Raw genomic sequence first — 22,398 nt, 5'->3', positions numbered from 1 at the left:
GTCTTTGTGTGTTTTCCCTCCAGTTTTGATTGTGTGCCCCGCCCTGATCAGTTTCACCTGATGAGTTTCACCTGATGAGTTTCACCTGTGTCCCGTCATCCTCCCCTCCCTTGTGTGTTTGTCAGTTCGTCTTCGTGGCTTCATCCTTTGTTTTTGGAGGCTCTGCCTGATTTGTTTGGACTTTAGATTTCCTGCGTGCCCTTCTGGATTTGTTTGCCTTGCGATCTGCTTACCCGGGCTGACCTCCCTGACTGCCCTGTAAGCTCGTTGTTCATTTACCATTTACTTTCATTAAATCATTGAACTGTTCCAGCTCTGCCTCGGCCGTCTGCGTTTGTGTTTCCCTGCTCGACACACACAATATTAGGTTTGTAAAACTGGTGAAAACGGTGAGAAACGACGACCCAGAGCCCAAAGTGACGCCTTCGCCGTGTCGTCGTGTCCGACCGACAGTCCGAAGCTCGACGTTATTAACAAACATCACAGTTATTACAGTCGTTCAGAGGAAAAGCAGCAGATCTGCACATCTGAGGAGCTGCAGCAGGAAGTGATTTACAGGAAACATGACTTCAAACATCAAAACAGCTGCCGATTAATTTTCTGTCAGTCGACTAATCGATTCAGCTGAACTTGTATCAACTGTTGGAGTTTAATTTATAACAAAACACCTTAAAAAATCTTAATTTACAAAGCAACTAAAGCCGTCAGATGAAGTACAGTATTTGTAAAAGCACTTGGCTCCCTCAGGAATGAGCTGTGGAGCTGGTCAACACGGACCAGAAACCCTGGAGTTTGAACATCTACAGTCTCGTGCACATTGAGCGAACTCAGTCCGCTGATAAGGACTGTGTGAAGTGACCGAAAGCTCCAGAAGTAAGTGGACCTTGAGTTCGATGTCGACTGTTTACAGCAGATCGCAGTTTGATTGATTGCACTAAAGAAGACAACGTGGCTGTAGAGTAAATAAAAACGCAGGGCTGGATTGTTCCTAATGGTGAGTTTCCGATATTAATTTTTCAGTGTGATGATTTTTATTTTTTAAATGAGGATGAAGAAGTATTAGTTTCTATAAGAGAGCAGCTGAATGACATGTCAGACGTCTGAAGTGATGAAATGGTTAAAGCCTCCACGTTGAAGCTCCATATATGGAAACCTCTGCTCTCTGTGGCAGGAGACGCCGTGACGTCAGGATGACGCCGGCGATGACGACGTGTCTGTTCACTGGCCGCTGGGTGACGTTACAGAAACAACACGTCAGTTTGTGATTTGATTCTCAGAAACGTTTTTATCCTCCAGCTGTCTTTATTATTACAATAATGACAAACATGAGCCTATAAAATATCTGTTTATTCAAAGTAACGTGACTTTATTTATACATCATGTAGAGACAAGCTGAGAAACAGTTCAAAGTGCTGATGTGAGGCTTTCACACACTATCGTTTCTATCTGTAGACCATGAAAAATGTTACATTTTTAAAACTGAATTATTATTTTCAGTGATTTACAGACTTTCAATGGAAAAACCAGTTGAGCTAAAATCACTTTCCATGTAAATAGACTGTATTATAGTTGTATTTCTTGCATTTTTTTTTTGTATAAATGTGTATAAATAATGAAACAATATAGTTTATCCTCTTAAACTGTTATGTTAACTTTTGAATGATAATCTCTAAAGATTAGTACAGTTTTACAGGCTCGTGTGTTGTTTTTCTCGTATTTTGGGTTCCTGGCAGCTTTATACTTTGTTAAACTGAAAAAATGAGACGTCAGACTTGTAGCTGAGTTTGTACAGAAAACAATGACCCCATGCACGAGACGGGACGACAGTTTAAAAGGTGCTAAACAAATAAAGAGACAAAAATGAATGCAAGTAAGAAAAAATTTGGTTTTGGTTAGATTACACTTAATTAAATCCCTCTTCTCAGAACACTAGAAGGTGCGTACGAACAGCTGATAATTAGCCTACTTTATTACACTATTACGTAGTTAAACTATTGTTTTGTAAATGTATTTCATATTTTCAAGTCATATGTTTTTCAAACTGCCCATATCATTTATATATATGTTGTTGTTAGTGTATAAACAGATAAAACTGTTCGACACGATCTGAAAATCTGATTCTTTTTGTGTCTAAAACACTTTGTAGTTTGAAGTTCATTCACCTTATAAAACAACTGATTACTTCGTTTTGTCACATTTGTCTCATAAAGCTTTTCTCTGTATGTATATTTCCATTTTATGCTACTTTATACTTCTAATTCACTATACTTTAGAGGGAAACATTGTACTTCTTACTGCACTACATTTATCTGACAATTAGTACTGGTTACTTTTCAGATCAAGATTTTACATTAAAAAACAGATCCTATAACTGAGTATAAAAGACGACACACCATTAAAGATCGAACCAGCGGTCGTGTCTCCTTGTCACATCTGAGATGTCTGAGTTTCACCTCTGAACGTCTCACATGGTTTCATCTAAATAACTGGGAAAATTAGTCAAACTTAGTTCAAACAAAGGGTTAGAATATAAGTTTGTGTATCAGAACTGTGTTTCTTCTTCTTTCCTCTCCCATCAATCATCTCACGACCCCTCAGATTTATCTGGTGACCCTTTGGAGGGGCCCGACCCCTAGGTTGGGAACCACTGGACTAAACTAGCTAACTGTATATAAAGTAGTTAAAACTAACTTCTTCTTTACTTTTACTTAAATAGGATTTTGAATGCAGGACTTTTACTTGTACTGGAGTATTGTTATTGTTTATTAGTAGTTTTACTTAAATTAAATATCTAAATACTTAAATAATTAAATAATATTTGTATTTGTGTGCTCACAGAATTGTTTTCTAGCTGTAGAATACTGTTTGGATATGGAAAAGTTGTTGTTGTGGTGGTGTTGTTGTTGTTGTGGTGGTGTTGTTGTTGTGTTGGTGTTGTGGTGTTGTTGTGGTGGTGGTGGTTGTTGTTGTTGTGTTGGTGTTGTGGTGGTGGTTGTTGTTGTGTTGGTGTTGGTTGTTGTTGTGGTGGTGTTGTTGTTGTGTGTTGTTGTGGTGTTGGTGTTGTTGGTGTTCTGGTGGTGGTGTTGGTGTTGTGTTGTTGTTGTGTTGGTGTTGTGGTGTTGTGTTGGTGTTGTGTTGGTGTTGTGGTGTTGTGTTGGTGTTGTGTTGGTGTTGTGTTGGTGTTGTGGTGTTGTTGTTGTGGCGGTGGTTGTTGTTGTTGTTGTGGTGTTGGTGTTGTTGGTGTTCTGGTGGTGGTGTTGGTGTTGTGTTGGTGTTGTTGGTGTTGTGTTGGTGGTGGTGTGTTGCTGTGTTGTTGTTGTGTTGGTGTTGTGGTGGTGGTGGTGGTGTTGTTGCTGTGTTGTTGTTGTGTTGGTGTTGTGGTGGTGGTGGTGGTGTTGTTGCTGTGTTGTTGTGTTGTTGTGTTGGTGTTGTGTTGGTGTTGTTGGTGTTCTGGTGGTGGTGTTGGTGTTGTGTGTTGTGTGTTGTGGTGTTGTGTTGTTGTGTTGGTGTTGTGTTGGTGGTGGTGGTGGTGTTGGTGGTGTTGTTGTTGTGTTGTTGTTGTGGTGGTGGTGGTGGTGGTGGTGTTGTTGTGGTGGTGTTGTTGCTGTGTTGTTGTGTTGTTGTGGTGGTGGTGTTGGTGTTGTTGTTGTTGTTTTGTTGGAGGTGTGGTGGTGTTGTTGCTGTGTTGTTGTGTTGGTGTTGTTGTGGTGGTGGTGGTGTGTTGTTGTGGTGGTGGTGTTGTGTTGTGGTGGTGGTGGTTGTTGTGGTGGTGGTGTTGTGGTGGTGTTGTTGTGGCTGTTGTGTTGTTGTTGTGGTGGTGGTGTTGTTGTGGTGGTGGTGTGGTGGTTGTTGTGTTGGTGTGGTGGTGTTGTGGTGTTGTTGCTGTGTTGGTGTTGTGTTGGTGTGGTGGTGTTGTGTTGGTGTGGTGGTGTTGTGGTGTTGGTGTTGTTGTGTTGGTGTTGTTGTGGTGGTGGTGGTGGTGTTGTTGGTGTTGTTGCTGTGTTGTTGTTGTGGTGGTGGTGGTGGCGGTGGTGTTGTTGTGGTGGTGTTGTTGCTGTGTTGTTGTGTTGGTGTTGTTGTGGTGGTGGTGGTGTGTTGTGGTGGTGGTGGTGGTGTGTGGTGTTGTTGTGGTGGTGTTGTTGCTGTGTTGTTGTGTTGTTGTGGTGGTGGTGGTGGCGGTGGTGTTGTTGTGGTGGTGTTGTTGCTGTGTTGTTGTGTTGTTGTGGTGGTGGTGTTGGTGTTGTTGCTGTGTTGTTGTGTTGGTGTTGTGTTGGTGGTGGTGTGTTGTTGTGTTGTTGTTGTGTTGGTGTTGTGGTGGTATGTTGTTGTTGTGTTGTTGTTGTTGTTGTGTTGGTGTTGTGTTGGTGGTGGTGTGTTGTTGTGTTGGTGTTGTGTTGGTGTTGTGGTGGTGGTGGTGTGTGTTGTTGTTGTGTTGGTGTTGTGTTGGTGGTGGTGTGTTGTTGCTGTGTTGTTGTGTTGGTGTTGTGTTGGTGGTGTTGTGTGGAGCCAGGTGAGAGTTGGTGTTTCTTCTTTCTCGTGACTGTGCGCGTGTTTGTGTGACAGCAGCTGCAGCCTGAGGACGCTGACTGCACGCGCTCTGTTGTCACCACGTTGTTATCTGCAGGGGGCGGGAGTCTGACCTCTATAGAAGCTGCCCCGCACCGGGACACCCGCGGACTCCGGACCGGCCTGCAGCCAAAGCACACAGGCTGCCGGGCAGAAATGTCCCGCTCACCTCTCCAGTTCCACGCCGGGGGAGAGTGGCCCTCCTCCGGGCAGTCTATGAAGAACGGCCTGGAGGAGGAGGGGGAGGAGGGGGGGGAGGGAGATCTGGACGAAGAGGCGGACGCGTCTCAACTGGAGAGATTTATGAAAGACAGGCGGAGAGCCAAGTCCCTGCCCGCCTACCCGGCGGCGCTCCTGGACGGCGTCTCCGGGAGTAACGGGAGGAAGCGGGTGAAGTTCGCCGACTCCATGGGGCTGAACCTGGCCAGCGTCAAGCACTTCAGCTCGCTGGAGGAGCCGCAGATCCCGAGTAAAGTTCTGTCCAGGCACACCAGCTTCCCGCCGCAGCAGCAGGACTTACTGGACGACCTGTGCCAGGGCTTCCAGTCCAGCCTGGACACGGACCGGCTGTTCGCCTGCTTCCCGGAGCTCCGCGAGGCGGAGCGGAGAGTCCAGCAGCTCCGCGTCTGCCTGGAGAAGGTCACCATCACCCAGTTTGACGTGCGCGGGCAGATCCGGGTTTTTACCGGCTGCACCGACATAGAGGTCGGAGTGAGGTACACCTTCAACGACTGGCTCTCCCACGTGGACGCGCAGGCTCTGCCCGTGGCCGCGGATCAGCCGGGGCTCGTGGGAGAGCGGTTCGGCTTCACCGTGTACACGCCGCCCTTCATGGACCCCAGCTCGGCCGTGCACTTGGCCGTGTACCTGAAGAGCGAGGAGGGGGAGTTCTGGGACAACAACGAGGGGCAGAACTACAGCCTCAGGTACCGCTGCATGCCCGGCACCACGCCCTTTGTCAGCGCCGCTTTCCACGCCACCTGACCGGTGCGCGCGGCGTGCGTAAAACCTGTAAGTCTGTGCGTAAAAGCTTTCCATTCATGCGTAAAAAGCTCTCCATCGGTCGCGTCTGCTTTGAAATGCAGCTGCTGTTTCCCCCACCTGCTAAATATTCTGTGTTTCGAGAATCGGGGAAAGAAACAGATGCAACTTGTCTCTCTGAATGTTTCTGTTTTTATACTTTCAGTGTTAAACAGCCTCGTGAAAACCCGCTGAGCTGAAGCTCACGCATGTTTCTGAAGGACAGCACAGCTGCCATTTAGAGACATTTCTCTGAACCTCCACTTGGATGATGGCGTGTTTCCATCAGAGGGAAACAGGAACAACGGATTGTAAAGCCTTGCAGTCGCTGGAGCAGAAACAGAACACAAACACTGAAATATGAATTAAAGGGCTTTTAATGTGTGAACTACAGATCCGCATCCTGCTGCAGTGATCACAACCAGAGAGCTTCATCTTTGCAAACTTACTGTTATCTTTCATTTTTTCATTGCGCTTTAAAGGATCATAACACTGTGTTTGCACAACTTTAAGCCATTTAACAACAAAGTATGTTAGCGTTACATTTTTAAAATGCAGGTTTCACGGTTTGAAAACCAGTTTGCTGACTCTCCAAACTTGTTTGAGTTGTGTAATCCATCACACTGAACACCGTTTTGATCAATGTTACATTATTGTTGCTTAATAGTCTGCACTGCATTACCACATCACAGGCTGTGATGGATTTCACAACTTTCAATACTCACTTTCATCCTGAAACTGTAGATAAAGGACATGAAAACGACTAAAAAGCAGCTGCGTGGTTTGTAACTTGATCATCTGTGATGTTTGTCAGGTGTGATTTAAAGAAAATGTGCTAAAACATGCAAAACCACTGGTATGGTCCTTTAAACTTAGCCAGAAAACTCTGGTCTTAATGCCTCGTGATGCTGAAACGTTGAGGAAAAACAGCCCCGAGGAGACAAAATGTTCATGAAATCTGGAAAAAAATGAAGGAAAATATTCTGCAGTCATTTCAACAAAGGGATTTTTAGAAAGAACTGTGTCCAGATGGCAGGTTTTGTCAGAGTGATCTCAATCAATAAAAGCCGATTTCAAACCCAGAAATGAATGAGCAGTCGTCTTACTTTATTGATCCCCCGAAGGGAAACTAAAAGTATTTTAATACAAAAACAAGTTTTTAATCTGACTCTGGATCAGGAAATGCATTCAAATTCACACAGTGGCAATCTAATAAGCATTAGCATGTTAGCATTTGTTCTATGTTAATAGGCTACTATTGGCAACATGCTAATAATAACACAGATAAAAGCTATTACAGCATGTTAGCATTAAGCACAGCTTTTGGTGATGTCATTATTAATAGCATGTTATGCTAATTTTGGATTTGAATGTTAACATGGTACATTTTTTTTCTAGTGTTAAAATATTAATGCTGACATTGGCAAATTGCTAACATTAGCATGACTCGTGGCTAACACAGCACGTTAGCATTACAAATACACGATATGACGAATACCATGATATGGAACGAAACAGTGACGCGGCAAGTGATGTAACTAACGTTAGCTAGGTTGTTAGTTAGCTTAGCTAGGTTGTGGGTTAGCAAACTGTCGCTACAGTTGCTGCTGCGAAGCTAACAGCCAGAGAGGACGATACGGTTTCCCAGAGCCAGCACAGCAGCTCCAGAACTGTTGATTTCCACTATTGATGCGTTAATATGCAGCATTTATACTATATACTTTGGATCCTTGAGTACATTTTACTGCTAATACTTATTTTACTTTTATATGTAATAACAAGACCAAGATGGCTGCCAACATGGCACATGGCTGCACGTGTGAGGCTAACATGAAACAGCAACTTTATTGACTTATTTGGTGAGGAACTAGTTCGTCACCAACAGTTGCAGGCAGAAGGCTTCGGTTCTGTGGTGACTGACCGCACGAGGAAACAGAATCTAAAATCTCCCGACTTCTCTTCGTGAAACAGGACTCGGGAGGAAACGCGCTGAGGAGTTTGAACCTGCAGCTCTGACTGAAACTGATCCAACCTCGACTCAGGTCCTTCACAGGAGAAGTCTTTGGGTGTTTAGTTGCTCACGCAGGTCTGACCGCCACACAGGAGATTACCGGATGCTCGACTCTTCCAGCAAAGTATGTAATGCAACAAAGACTCGGGGGGGGCAGTCGGGTTTCTTCTTACAGCAGCGGTAACACGAAGTGTAACCGTGAGTGAGCGCTAAAGTTCAGGTTTAGTTCACCTGAAGCAAACTGTAGCCTCAGTAATATGAATAGCACGCCAGAACACTAACCGATAAGATCTTTACCGCTAGCGGGGTATAAAGTGTAGTGTTTGTCCTGAGGATGCTGCCAGAGGAAAGATCACGTTGTTACCTAAATCTATAGGGTTTACCCTCCGTACGGTGGCCATTTTAGGACATATCAGACTCTGCTCTACACTGTCAGACTGAATCAACTTCGATCAGGCTAAAATGGCGTACGTTACCATGTACACGTGCTTGCGGTTAGAATTATAATATAGAATAATATACATTTATAATTTGCAAACGCTTGCCATGAACTTTTAGCATGATAACATGCTAACACTTAGCATGATGAAGACATGGATGTTCTGGAGCTGCTGTGCCGGCTCTGGGAAACCGTATCGTCCTCTCTGGCTGTTAGCTTCGCAGCAGCAACTGTAGCGACAGTTTGCTAACCCACAACCTAGCTAAGCTAACTAACAACCTAGCTAACGTTAGTTACATCACTTGCCGCGTCACTGTTTCGTTCCATATCATGGTATTTGTCATATCGTGTATTTGTAATGCTAATGTGCTGTGTTAGCCACGAGTCATGCTAATGTTAGCAATTTGCCAATGTCAGCATTAATATTTTAACACTAGAAAAAAATGTACCATGTTAACATTCAAATCCAAAATTAGCATACATGCTATTAATAATGACATCACCAAAAGCTGTGCTTAATGCTAACATGCTGTAATAGCTTTTATCTGTGTTATTATTAGCATGTTGCCAATAGTAGCCTATTAACATAGAACAAACGCTACCATGCTAACATGCTAATGCAAAGGTTAGCATAACATGCTAATGCATATTAGATTGCCACTGTGTGAATTTGAATGCATTTCCTGATCCAGAGTCAGATTAAAAACTTATTTTTGTATTAAAACAGCACATTTAGAGCTGGACGGCCTGTAATTTACAGCTGACCGGGATACAAGCCAACATTTATTCTGTACGTGAGGTCGGCCAGGTCCTCGTCCCCACAGCAGTCTGTCCTCCTGTCCGTCTGTATCTGTCCATCATCTTTACATGAGGGCCAAAGCTCAGAAGTCCAACGCCTCTGAAAATAATCCTGTTGACAGACCTGACGACATCTGTTTGATCTGTCAACACCGACGGAGACTCAAAGGCCTATTTCAGGTGAAAAGCAGAGCGGAGGCCGTAAACACCGCAGTCACAATCTCATGACCTCAACGAAACTAAAACACACGCGATCACCTCGTGAAGTATTTTTAAAATAAAGCAGCCTTCTGTACCGCCATCAAGCTCTGTGATTGGGTGTTTTGTGCTGAAATGCACCTTGGGAGCTGTAGTTGACTTCTAAAAATAAAGATATTTCTCTAAAACAGTTGTTTGTTTGTTTTTTTAAATGTGAATTTTATTTATTTTTACCACAACGGTTGAAATGAAACAACATTCTCAGAGATAATAAACAAAAGTAAATAAAAAAAAAACCCAAAATCCTGCCTCTGCCTCCCTTCAACACCCACCCCAACCTACCACTATAACCCCCACCCCATGTTGCACCATCAGTCACACATACGATCTCATGACTCCATCCAGTTTAAAAACTGTTCATTTTAGCTGATGAATATTGGAGAGATGAGACAAATCCCATAAAAAAAGCAGGCACAACATCATAAAAAGTGCATAGATATAATAATAAGTAATGTTTTGTACTCATGGTCACCCGAGAGTTTCTTTTCTTTGTTTATGACAGAGCGAATGATGCCAAATTTCATTTCAGCCCGTCCAGAACTTGCAGATATTTTAGACCAACGCTCCCTGGCTAACGAACGCCAGCTTGGTTTAAAGGGACGGTTCACCCAAGAACATACTTTTCCTCTTACCTGTTGATCCATCTAGAGTGTTTTGCTGTGAGTTACGTCTGCCTTCCTACTCCGAGGTAACCGGCTCATGACCTCTGCAAAGAGACGTCGCCGTCGAGTTTTTAAATGTGTTTTTCACCACGAGCCGAGCGCCATGCAGTCCCGTTACATTCGGAGGAGGCAGACGTCTCTACGGCCGATGTCTCCAAAGCTCTGCAACTCACACCAAAACAACCCGGATGGACAAACAGCGCTACAGGTGAGAGGGGACGCCTGTGTTTTGGATTTTGGGGTGAACTTTAAAAACAATCCTCCCAGAAGCCAAAGCGAGCCGCGGGGCAGATCGAGTCTGAAGTCCTCTTAGTGAATGTAGGACTCGCACGGAGCACGTGCACGAAGCAGTGTGTTCGTCTGGTGACGGAGCAACGTGATCTTTTACACCTGCGTGTGTGTGTGTGTGTGTAAGTGGGCCAGTGTGCTCGTGCTTAAGCCAACAGATGGGTCTATTAATAGCAGCCGCTGGTACCTTGTGGGTCAGTCACCTCCTCCACCTTCACCCTCCTCCACCAAAACCAAACGCACCTCTGAGCTCACCTCCTCTGCTGCTGCTGCTGCATCCAGTCACGCTGTCCGTGTGTGTTTCTCACACACACACACACACACACACACACAGTGCTCCCACTCAGTTCGGTATTTATCCGATCTGTCAGGGACTTTTTGTGGATTTGATCCTTATTCAGATCCAGGGTCTGAGGAGAGAGGGTGGTGTTCGTTGCACAGAAGTGACTCGTCTGTCCCGCTTTAGGTTTACAGCTGTGCAGGTTGGAGTTACACTCGTTCACGCAGATGTTACAGATAGAAGACATCTCATTGGTTGAGTTACACCAAAGGCAGATCCCTCAGAAGCTCCTGTTACCTGCGCGTCTGAACCAGAGCAACAGATAAAAATGATTAACCTTCAGTAACTTATTGTCGGTCGACTTGTTCGCGGCAGAAACGAGCTGTGAACACAACACGGACACATCGTCAGCTTCTAAAGTGATAACAGCTGCTTATTTCCTTCACGTGGAGTCGTGTTGGCGTCGCCTGACGACTGCGAGTCCAGCATTCGCTCTGAGTTCGGTCCCTTAGCGCTGCCGTGGCGACCATCTGCAGCTCATCCATGTTGCTTTATGTCTCAATATTCCCGAGGACGGTGCTCGACGCCAAAAAGCAATCGTATGGTTTTGATTTTATGGAAAAGTGACCACATGTACTCAAAGACGCCATTATGCATATTAAACTGATGGGATTCGTTGGACGAGTGTCGTCCCACAATGCAATTCACAAAAGACATCGGCCCACTACTCATAGATACAAAAAATGCAGAAAAAACCAACCAAACAACAGAAAGGTCATACGTCCAACGTGCAACCCCAACTCCTTTCAGGAAGCTTTGAACGTTCACTTTTAATTCATGTTTCGAACATGAGATGAAAGCCGTTCGTACGCTGCACGGTGTGTAATGCTTGTAGAGGATCTACACCTGTTTTTATTTAATATTATTATATTTTACTTTACTTTCCCCCCATAAAAACTGTCAAATTAGAAGAAAAAGTCAAATTTCTTTTGGAAAGTATAAAAGTGTTTGCGTAGCCGTACAATGTAATCTCTGCAGAAGACAAAGCCGCAGTATTAATTTAACAAATAAACCAGAGAGCGGTAAATGAACTGCTGTCTGCTGACGACACGTCTGAGCCACAATGTCTTTATTTTGTTTCGACAGATAATTGGACATTTGGACGAATCAAAATCACTTCCTTAATTTGTAATTACAGGGAAAATGATTCGACCTCAAACCTGCTGGAAACAAATTCTCTCTTATTTACACACACACACACACACACACACACACACACACACACACACACACACACACACACACACGCCGCTGTTCTGAGGTTTTCCTCCGGCAGCAGCGGTCTGTCCTGAAACATCACATTCAGAAACCTGCTTCAGTTTGGATCTGCAGCATCTCCACTGCTGCCGCTTTATTTAAACTGATAAAACAGCTTTAGGTCGACACAGAGCTCATCCTCTTCGATCTTTTTACAAAACAAAACGTCTTTCTGTCCAGTAAAACAGAGAAATGTTGAATTTTACAGAATATTGATCCACTGGGGTTTCTCAGACATAAACTGATGACTAAAACGTGTCTGGGAGTGAATATTACAGAAGCTAGATTGTGTATTTTCTGCAGTCCGCTGTAGCAGATAATCTCATGTACGCTGTGCGTTAGAATACAAAAGTAACACTAGAAAGGAATCAGAGATGCACCGATCAGCCGTCGTCGATGAGTCACTTCTGCTCATTACAGTCAGTTTCCAACAGTCAAACAGTACAAATGTTATCACGCTGCAGGCAAACTAACATTTTTATGAAAATTTATGAATATTTCCAGTTCTGGGCACCATCGCGTGATACGACCGAAAGCTCCGGAGACTAAACGGACCTTGTGGTGAGATCTGATTTTAACACTTCGTGCCTTCTTTAAATCGTCAGGAGTTACATGAATTAGTTTGGCCAAAGATCAACTTTTTCAAGCAGACAGTAATATGTCAAAACTTCATTTATTTCTCAAACAGTAACCTGTTAACGAAACTGAAACATTGAAAAGAAAGACGTGTTTCTGGGACACAACACTTCTCGTCTCTCCACTCAAATGAAACAGTCTGAGAAGTAAAATAACTCTTTGGCCAAACAACAAATCTGATCGATTAATCCATTTTTTAGGCAAAAAGTTCGCTTTCCGCTTCTGTAACGTGAATATTTGTTCGTGTTCTTATATTTGTTAGATGATATTAAACTGTACATCTTTGGCTTACGAGACATTTGAAGGCATCAGCGGAATAGTGACATGTCTCACCGTTATCTGATACTTTATAGAGCGAGCAGTTAATCAATGATTTGAGAAAATAATTGGCAGATTCATTGGTAATGAAAACGATAGTTCGTTGCAGCCTTTGCCTCACGTTGCTTCTTTTTAACGGGTCATAACTCAGAAAGTGAATCAGAGCGAGGAAAAGATTTCCGCCTGCGATCGATCACACGATCACTTCAATCGACCCAAACATCTGATCGGTGCATCCACGGAAAAAAAAACTAAACATTTTAAAGTCTAAACTCCAAACAAACTTCAGGTGCTTCGCAGCTTTACTCTGTCCTACATCTCCCACAATGCATTTCACACCTCCACCTCCACCCGGTGACAGTTAAACAGCGTTTGGGTCGAAACAGGAAGCAGGCTGGTTGTTGGTGGTGATGATGTCAGGGCAGTGATTCGTCTCTGATGTCACATCCTGTGGTTTGCTGGGACAGTGCTCCCCCCCTCCACCTCCACCTCCGCAGCAGAGGGTTAATCCTCCACCACGATCTTCTGGGACCCGTACATCTTCCCGATGGAGACCTGCAGAGACAGACAGACAGACAGGTTCATTTCGTTCGTCCTCTTCCCTCCCGAACGTTTACAGCGATCAGCTGTCCGAACATAAACCAGGCCGTCTTTAACACAAGCTAATTCTGAATATTTCCAGTTTCCTGGGGAGAACTAAGTCCTGCACACACATTTTCAGCCAACTGTTAGCAACCCTGAGCTCTCTCAGTCCGCTGAACATGCAAAAATGTGAATGTGATTTATGAATAAAGCTTCTAATAATGAATGAATATTTACTAAAGACCTTTGTCTCCGTTTTCTCGATAATAAACAGCATCTTGCATTAAGCTTCCTTTGAAATTGTTATGAAATTGCTGACCCATAAAATAAAGTGCTACAGGGTGATGGATGTAGTGTAATGTCCGGCATCAACTCCATCAGTACAACAGTCTGCTGACAACACTTTCTCTCTTTAACACTTCTTCATCCAGTTTTTCTATCATCATCATCATCATCATCATCTACTTCTGAAGCAGCAGGAATATAAATATGTACGTTAGTCAGCGGCGAGAGACGTTTGAGTTGTGCCGCGAATCACACACACACACACACACACACACACACACACACACACACACACACGACGTTCGTCCATTTGAAAGAAATCATTTTTCGAGTTGAGAAAGTCGCCGTTTGTCTTCAGTTTAGTGTGAAACCGCTCGGTGAGCCACATCTCTCGCTCGCCCAGTATACGTCACCAACACAACATGGCCGCCACCTGATGCGTTTCATCAGCCGGGAAGAACGAGTACGACCCGCTGACTAAATCCGTACTTCGTACATCCGCGTACGAAACGCAGGCTTCGTAGCTTCGATGGAGAGAGAAAGTCAGCGACTTTCAGGTGTGTGTTCTGTCTAATTACGTATTTTCACAGTCTAATACTTCAACACTTTTACGACAGACTGCGACTTTCTTGACGTGCAAAATTATTTTTGGAATTGACAAACATCACGTGTGCGATTCACGGCACAGTTCAAGTGGGAGCAAGAAGTTATTTGTGTCTCGCTGTTGACTACCGCACATATTTCTTCCGAAATAAAAGGTCCCATGGCGGTCCACCGGAAGGGGAGGGACTTCGCCTCTCTATCAACGCCACGTTTCCTGCCTGTCAGGTAAATGTCAGGTTTGTTGGCGCTGGACGAAAATATGTGTGTGTGTGTGTGTGTTTAGTGTCCAGAGAGCCACTGTGTTATGTCAATATTGTCCAGCTCTGTTGTCAAACAGAACAGCCAATTATGGTCGAGCGTGATGTAGCTGTGGCGTGTGTACAAACTGTATGTGTGTGTGTGTGTGTGTGTGTTCTTGGGCCACAGTTCACAATTGATTTCTTCTCGTTTCTGTACAAAGACACGACAGGCTCATCTCCAGAACATGACCAAATATGACCTACACACACACACACACACACACACACGCACGCACACGCACACACACACACACACACACACACGCACACAAGATGTTCTGAACACCGAGTGGCGGTCTGTCTGCACATCAGTGCGAGAACATCAGCGGATCAGTTTCAGGACACTGAGTCCTGCATAAAAACATCATGTGCAGACGTTTAGGAACCGTTTCATAACTAGAAGGTTTGTAATCTCTCCAAAAGACTAAACGTCTGCGGCCGCTCCAGCGGCCAACCAGCTAAACTGGGACGGAGACACGACTGGTTGGACGAAAAGCTGCAAACACATCAGGCAGCAACAGGTGCAACAATGCAGAGGTGAAAGGTTTCCAGGTGAAAGGTCTAATTGTGTTGTAGTGTCTTTTAACCATCAGTTACTCACAGGAAGTTACAACACAGACAGCTGAAAATATAAACTAACTGAAATGTTGGAATAATAAAATACCACAACAGGAACATACAAGTAGAGCAAGTTGAGCCATTAAAATAATAATTATATAAAAATAAGGAAAGCTAGAGGCCATCATATTCAGACAGTATGTAGAGTTTCCTGCCGTGGGTGCGTCTGACCTTTTATACATTTATTATATAATTTATTTATAAATTATTTAGCGAAACATTTATGTTTTTAATATTACGTGATGATGATATTGTTAGCTAGAAATTCAACATGCTTGTTCTTCAAGATTACTTTTTACATTTAAGGATTTGGAGCTCAGCCAAGTCACGCAAGGATTTCCATAAGTTTTGGATCGTGTCACAAGCACGAGGTAGGGGCTCACTTCAGTAACTTCTGATACTCAAGGGATCGACAGCAACTGTAATATACACGTGTGCATAAAGATTTAGGTGTAGTGCGCTGATTTAGTATCACAAGGTTGGAAGGAGACATTACATGGCTGATGCACTTACCTTTGCTGTGTGTTTGTTTGTGTGTGTGGCTGCAGCTCCACCAGGGGGCGCAATCTGTCCACAAACAACTCTCCACCGCCGTCTGTCCACCTCAGTTATTCAGCCCCCCCCCTCTCTCTCTAATGCACACAAAAAACCCTCCCTCTCTCTCTCTCTTCACACTATCAAAGCAGACCCTCTCTCGCCCGGTTCGAGCCCCCCCAGCGTGTGTGACGTCCTGATTGGCTGGAGTGTGGCGTAGGAGGGAGGGGGTGGCGGCGAGGCGGGCGGATCTCTGAACCAATCAGCTCGCAGGAGGCTTGGCTCTCATGTAAATTGTTGCGGCTGTGGCTCTCAACAAAGGGATGGCCTCTCTCTCTCTCTCTCTCTCTCTCTCTCTCTCTACACATATCTGTCTGTTCTCGTTACTCTCCATCTTTCTCTCCATCAGTTTGTTTTATCTCTCTTTAGATTTGTTTCTCTTTCTGTCTTTATCCGGTGGTCCGTCTCTTCTCACTCTGTTTCCCTCTCTGTCTTTTCATTTTAGCCGATTTCAGTCGGTTTCACTTTCACAGCAGCAGAGACGACAAATCGTGAATAATAAAAGAACAGCTCTAAATATAAACCGTCAACCAATCAAAACAGGAACGTTTCGTTTTGATTATTCAGTTAAAACAATAACCCAATTAAGACAGAAACAGCAGGTCAGCATCTAATGAGAGCAAAGCATGCTGGGATATTAATGTGGTTGTTTGCTTTCTCTGCCATTGTCTCTCGCGATGTCAGAGGTGGGGCAACAATCTGGAATCTGATTGGTAGGGGGGCACCAGGGGCGGCCAGAGTCAGAGGATAACAGGTAGTTGGCTTGTTAGTATCTTGGGTGAATAACTGAACACAGGTCCAGGACCCCTGGACCAGAACCTCTGTGTGAAGTGACTTAACATTTCTCGTTGGAAAGTCAATCAAACGACCACAAAGAGACGCTACCTCACTGCAATAAGATGCAAAACAACCAACAACCACAAATCAGAATCAGAAACACTTTATTGATCCCCGAAGGGAAACTCTTTGTTACAGCAGCTCGCCTGGAGAAAGAGATGCAAAATGACTACAGGCGACGCAGACATTTGTGTATTAACACGATTCTCCTGAAATGTACCTGACGCGATCAGTCCTAACTTCCTCTTACAAACCTTAGCAGACGAATCTGTCGTAATCAGTGACTTTCAACGTGACACTGTCATAGGACGCTGTCTCTTCAGTAAGTCAGTTTGTCAAATTTCATCTAGATTTGCACCGGTCAGCTTTAAGTCCTGTTATTGAGAAGTTGAATTAGTCCTTGGAAACACTTACTACCATGTTCCAAACTACCTAGGACATAACATCAGCACAAGAAGTGTTGGTGCGTCGCATCCGGCTGCTGGAGCTGATGGCGGCCATCCTACACGATGCTTGTGATTCCATCAGATGCGCCGCAGCGCGTCCCAGAAGCAGCTCTCCGCTCTGCTTCGCGGTGAATACGCGGCGAGTCTATTTTCGATGAAAGCCGCGTCCAGCTGCACAGAGCAGATTGAACCGGGCAGGAAGTCAGGCACAGGAACGGCACAGAGAATCCGGTTTCAAAATAAAACACCCCTGTGCAGACTCCCGGTCGTATATCAACAAAAAACCACAACTAAAACAGACAAAAAAAGAAACCATTTAACTATGTAGCTTACTTATCCACGGTAGAAGCACAAAAGTCAAGGAAAAAGGACCAAATCAACAACGTCGGGCAGGCAAACCGCTCTGCTTCGGAAACGCTCCCGGTGGGGTATGAAGCCGCTTGGAGGACGGAACAAAACCGGCTCGCAGACGCGACGTTGTAGAGCCGTGCCCGGAAGAATCCAAGTGTTATGGTTGACCCGATGTAAAAATGTTCAAACCGGTTTGATATTAAGCCAAAATACCGGACCAGACAAGTAATACCGCATTTTACCACTAGGTGTCGCATGTGACTCAGCTGGCCGTCCGGGTCTGGATCAGACCCATCCTATCCGGACCTGTAACCGATAAATTATTGAGAATTATTGAATTTTGACAGAGCGTTTCTATTTTACCCAGCGAAGCTTTTCTAGCCTTTACGGCGCTGGTTTAGCGGCCCAGGAAACTCACAGACCAGTTGAATGCGTTGTAAATCATCTCACGTGATGCTACTCAGCCAATCAAATCTGTGCATTCAGTGAGTGAGCTACACACACACACACACACACACACACACACACACACACACACACACACACACACACACACACACACACACACACACACACACACAGGGAGAGAGACACAACAGTCGGAGTCTTGAAATCTGAATTTTAATTGAATACCCCTGGCCTAAACAAACATAAATATTATGTTAATCACGTTGTCATATTGCTTATTACTAATGCAATACAAGTTGGATTTAGCGCCGTCGCCACAGGCTACTTTTAATTTGCCAGAACGTCTCAATGACAAATGCCGGTTCAGCTGGTTCACATAAAATCAAACCGGTTTAAGCTCGTACACCAGACCAGACCGGCAAAACCGACCCAACCCCAGTCACCGTGAGCAATGTCAAGCGTCGGCTGGAGTGGTGTAAAGCACACCGCCAGTGGACTCACTGGCTTCACTATTTGACAGTCTGATGGTTTGGTGGTGGCCAGGAGAACACGACCTGTCCGAATGCACGGTGCGCAGGAATAATGGTCTGGGTCTGTATTTCCTGGTTTGGGCTTCTCAGTTCCTGTGAATGGAAATCTTAACGCTGCAGCATACAGTGTTATTTTTAAACAGTGTTCTTCCACCTTTGTGTCAACAGTTCGTCTCTTTTCTGTTTCAACATGATGACGTCCTCGTGCACAAAGCAGCTCCATAAAGAAATGCTTTTCCCAGTCTGGTGTGGAAGAACCTGACTGGTCTGCACAGAGTCCTGACCTCAACCCCATCCAACAGCTCGGGCATAGCCTCGATACCACCAGCATCTCTAAATTAATTTCTCATAAAGGGTACTGCGCAGTAACATATAAACATCTTGTTATTTGACTAAGATATAACAATTAGTTTTTGGGTAGGATTCAAAAGCCACATATGCAATTACACTTGGCACACTGTCGAAGCCTCATGGAAACTGCTTCCCTACCTTAAGACAATCAGAGTGATCAGTGTTATAATGGAAAGCTAAACTTAGCCTCCTTCATATATCATCATATCCATCCCCTCAGCATCACACCCGCTCACACAACGAGTAGGAGCAGTATGGAAACCGTGAACACACACTCTTCGCTCCCTGCTCAGTCGTGACTGACTGACCTTCAGTCTTACTCCCACCAGGCAGGAGGTGTAAGATTAACATAAGACTGCTGCACTCAAATCAGCGGATACATAGTGAAGATCTGTACGTCAAGTCTGAAATATTACAGCTGTTCTTCAGACAGCATCACTGCAATTCAACCATGTTCTCTAAACTTAGAGTCTGGACCACAACTCTTTTTAAAAACTGACAATGTTTTGATAGATGTTCGTATATATAATCAAACAATCTATGTAAAAACCACCTGTCATCATGGAGCCTAACAGCCTGTTGGTGTTATACCGAATATGTGGCGAAGATCAAACTGGGATCAAAACGTTGTCCACGTAAGTAAATGTGTAGTTTGCAGTCAGTGTGCAGGCGTTACCCTTTTCGTTGATGCCGTTTTCCAGCAGCCTTGTACCTACGTGTGCTGTGGGAATAATTACGCTCTTTCTAATTTAAGATGACCAACCAGAACTGGGAGGTCTTACTTTGATCTAAAAATCTAGTTGAATTGAAAGTGTGAAACCAGCTGTCAGATGGTAAAAGAAAAAACTGTTGCTGGTAGACCCGGGTATTCAACCTCAATGCTTTTTTGGTACCAACTGCTGTAGCAGTGAGAATTAAAGACTTGCAAGTACTAAAAGCTGGCATCAAATGTCTGTCTTACACTATGGTATCTAATACTAGTACTTCAGACTGTTCCTAATTTGATTCAAAAGATTCAAAAAGAGGAGCCGACAAGCAAATCTCAACAACACAGTACAGTTATTAAAGAAACAGCAACACGAACATCTCTGAAAGACCCGTGTTCGCCTCCGTGCAGCCTGAAAAAGCATGTTCCTGCCGTACTTCGGTCCTGCAATAAATCCCACATTCATAAAGGAAATAATGTTTTAAAGAGGTGTTGATTCAACTTTATGGTCATTTTGGAGGCTGTAGTTTGTGATATTGAGTTGTATTGAATGATAATGAGAGGTATTTCTAACATTTTGGTATTGAGAGACAGGTAAGCCACTTTTAGGACGGAGAGGATCCTGCAAACTGTCGAAAAACTGCACCTGTAACACTTTTGTAGCAAATCTTTTTGTCCAATGAGAATCTTCCTCAGATGTACCTGAATCTTTGATCAACTAATTGTTTTAGCGGTTGCTGAAAGGCATTCTGGATGATGCAGAAAACTTAAGCAGGAGTGAAAGCTGTGAATATCTAAGGTCTACTTTGTCTTTAAAGAGAATGGATGTCAACTTAACATTGTAATGTTTGCATTAACATAACCAAAAATAATTTGGATGATGTGCTATATACTTAGAATGTAGGTGGATGGTAAAACTGGAAGTAGAAGCTAATTTTAGTGCAAACCATCCACATTGGTGTGTAGTGTATAGAAATGCTTCCCTGAACAGCAGGAGACAGTAAAAATCAAAGTTAAAGAGCCGTTGAAAGTGGGAGGAAAGAGATGAAGCGACGTGGGGAAACCTGGAGGTGGCCAGCAGAGCGGCTCAGACAAAGAAAATGAGGTTTTCTTGTGTGAGAGAGAGAGAGAAAAGAGGGGAAGGAAGATGAAAAGATGGAGGGGCTTGGGCGGCAGGATGCTGTCAAACTGAAATTCATGGAGGCCTTTGAGTGTAGGAGAGAGAGAGAGAGGAGGATGGAGATGGAGAGCAAGAGAAGCAGAAGGATGAGAGGCGTTCAGGTAGATAATAAACTGAGCATAAGAAGCGCTCCACACCGTTCCAGTCTTTCCATTTGTCAGGAGATGAGAGCAGAGCAGCAGCAACACATTTTACCGTCTGACGACTGACTCCACTGTTTAGTCCTGAAAAGTCAGACCGCAGGAGGAAAGAAAACAGAATGAAGAATGGGTTTATGGAAGACACACCCACCTCATCTCATTCCCCTCTTTAGGCTGGTACGAATAGTCGTCATTTAAATTCATAGGAATATTTCACAGTAACTATTCGTAGCTAGGCAGGGATGGAGCCTTCGGAGGAAGAGGAAGGGCTTTCTCAAAATGTGAGAATAGTTTTTATAGTCATTATTTTAAGTGTCAAGGGTTCTGGAAGAAACAGTCCAGTTCATTTTTGCATAGACAGTGTTGGTGACGGACAGTTGGAGCCCTCAAGTCCTGTATGGACATGAAACTCTCCTGGTTGAATCATCAGTACAAACGATGAACAACTGTGTTAGAAAATATCTGGCCTGTGGACAAGGAGAGAAGTCAACTGCAACTCCTAAGGTGCATTTTGATGCAATGTTTCATCAGTTTTGAGAAACCTGATGAAACATTTAGTGGCTGATTCTGGATCAGTTTGGGATGAATTCAACAATTATAGTGCAGTGTTTGAACAACGGAGCTACAGCTGACTGGGTTCTTCTCCTTAAAAAGGTTCAGTGTGGAAAATTTAGGGGGCTTTATTTGCAGAATATGGCGATAATCTTCATAAGTATGTTTTCATTAGCGTACGATCACCTGAAAATAAGAATCGTTGGGTTTTCATTACCTTAGAAGAAGCCCTTTATATCTACAGAGGGAGCGGGTCCCCTTCCACGGAGGCCGCCATGTTGCACCGCCATGTTTCTACAGTAGCCCAGAACGGACAAACCAAACACCGGCTCTAGAGAGGGCTTTTCACATTGTGGCCACCGTAGTTTCTCCTACACGCTTGGAAGGGGAGGGTGATGCGAGCGGGATTCAAACGGTTGCAAACTGCAATTTAACCGCTAGATGCCGCTAAACCCTCCACACTGGACCTTTAACAACAGCAGCTGAGGCTCATGGGTATTGTAGTATTTAGAGCTATCCACCAAATCTGATTTCTCAATCACCTAAAGTTGAAATAATTCAAACTGATGGTCAGAACATAAAACTGTAGTATGATTAGAGTATCAAAGTGACTCCAGTGTTTCTAAAAGAAAACTGAAATGGAAAATGGTGGGGAAAAACACTTCTGGGTCCTTCCCAGGTCCTTCTCTTCACAACTTTATTTGTATTTGTTTGCTTTGTGATTATTACACACTGAGCATGTTAGCAGCATTTTATTTCCTCCCTCACTGCTGTTTGTTAGGTAGCAGAAAATCTGTAATTTGGTAGAAACTGGCATCTCCCATGAAGAAATCTTTTCTGTTGCACTACAAAGACCATCCACTTCCACTGCCATACTGGCTAGACGTCACATCATCTTAAAATAGGAACATGTTTCACTCCTACTTCTGAAGGGTGGAATAAGAAAGTTCTGATACAGATGGGCGACAAACGACAGTAAAACCCAACATGCAGGGTTTTAGTGAAGTGTTGTTCCACTACGAGCCTTCAGAACAGCTTCAAGTGTGACGAACACCATCCTTCTTCCTAAAGATATTCTTTCATTTGGTGTTTTGATGATGATGGTGGAGGAGAGCGCTGTGTAACATGTCCCTTGGAAATGACTGTGAAGGCCACGGCACATGATTCACATTATGTCCAAACCTTTCAGTGACCTGTATAGAAGCATCTGTACTTGTTGTGTTTCTCCACTCGTTTATTCAAGTTTTTCATTTGTCACCCGTCTGTACCTTCGCAAAGGCTCTTTAAAAAGATATTTGGGATGATATGATTCTTCACCAGCCT

General features: G+C 44.0%; 4 protein-coding genes across 13 annotated transcripts in view; 2 read left to right on the top strand and 2 right to left on the bottom strand.

Annotated features, from left to right (window-relative positions):
* Nucleotides 1–10,333, bottom strand: part of LOC122866467 (uncharacterized protein DDB_G0271670) — a 58,720-nt gene extending 48,387 nt beyond the window's left edge. Inside the window, exon 1 of the mRNA XM_044176171.1 lies at nt 9,725–10,333. The gene's annotated coding sequence lies outside the window, so the exon portion shown is untranslated. The remainder of the gene's footprint in view (nt 1–9,724) is intronic.
* The window catches only part of LOC122866462 (protein NLRC3-like), an 876,731-nt gene that overhangs the window by 443,454 nt on the left and 410,879 nt on the right, over nt 1–22,398 (top strand). The gene's annotated exons all lie outside the window — the stretch shown is intronic.
* Nucleotides 977–6,672, top strand: ppp1r3g (protein phosphatase 1 regulatory subunit 3G). 6 transcript variants are annotated; one of them, XM_044176234.1, is made up of 3 exons: nt 1,093–1,253; nt 4,564–5,492; nt 5,753–6,672. In XM_044176234.1, exons 1-3 carry the CDS (start codon nt 1,146–1,148, stop codon nt 5,784–5,786), a joined length of 1,071 nt encoding a protein of 356 aa, XP_044032169.1. In that variant the 5' UTR covers nt 1,093–1,145; the 3' UTR covers nt 5,787–6,672. The 6 variants fall into 6 exon arrangements, with proteins under 6 accessions (XP_044032172.1, XP_044032171.1, XP_044032168.1 ...); XM_044176237.1 differs by lacking the exons at nt 1,093–1,253; nt 5,753–6,672 and adding an exon at nt 977–994 and having other exon boundaries at nt 4,567–5,577; XM_044176236.1 differs by lacking the exons at nt 1,093–1,253; nt 5,753–6,672 and adding an exon at nt 977–994 and having other exon boundaries at nt 4,564–5,577.
* LOC122866512 (LYR motif-containing protein 4B) overlaps nt 11,697–22,398 on the bottom strand; it is a 42,366-nt gene continuing 31,664 nt past the window's right edge. The window contains exon 3 of the mRNA XM_044176279.1: nt 11,697–13,148. Coding sequence (XP_044032214.1) covers nt 13,098–13,148 — 51 coding nt within the window. The 3' untranslated portion in view covers nt 11,697–13,097. The remainder of the gene's footprint in view (nt 13,149–22,398) is intronic.

The sequence above is a fragment of the Siniperca chuatsi genome, linkage group LG19 (genome assembly GCF_020085105.1).
Source record: "Siniperca chuatsi isolate FFG_IHB_CAS linkage group LG19, ASM2008510v1, whole genome shotgun sequence".
In the NCBI taxonomy this organism is placed as follows: domain Eukaryota; kingdom Metazoa; phylum Chordata; class Actinopteri; order Centrarchiformes; family Sinipercidae; genus Siniperca; species Siniperca chuatsi.
The sequence above is the reverse complement of the archived record's forward strand: the minus strand, read 5'-3'. Positions and strand labels throughout refer to the sequence as shown.

Bases quoted from the DNA above. Each gene is read 5' to 3' on its own strand.
- ppp1r3g (XM_044176232.1), top strand. From the start codon at position 1,146: ATGGAAACCTCTGCTCTCTGTGGCAGGAGACGCCGTGACGTCAGGATG. The intron at 1,254-4,563 runs GTCAGTTTGTGA...TTTGTGTGACAG, and splicing joins TGACGTTACAGAAACAACAC to CAGCTGCAGCCTGAGGACGC.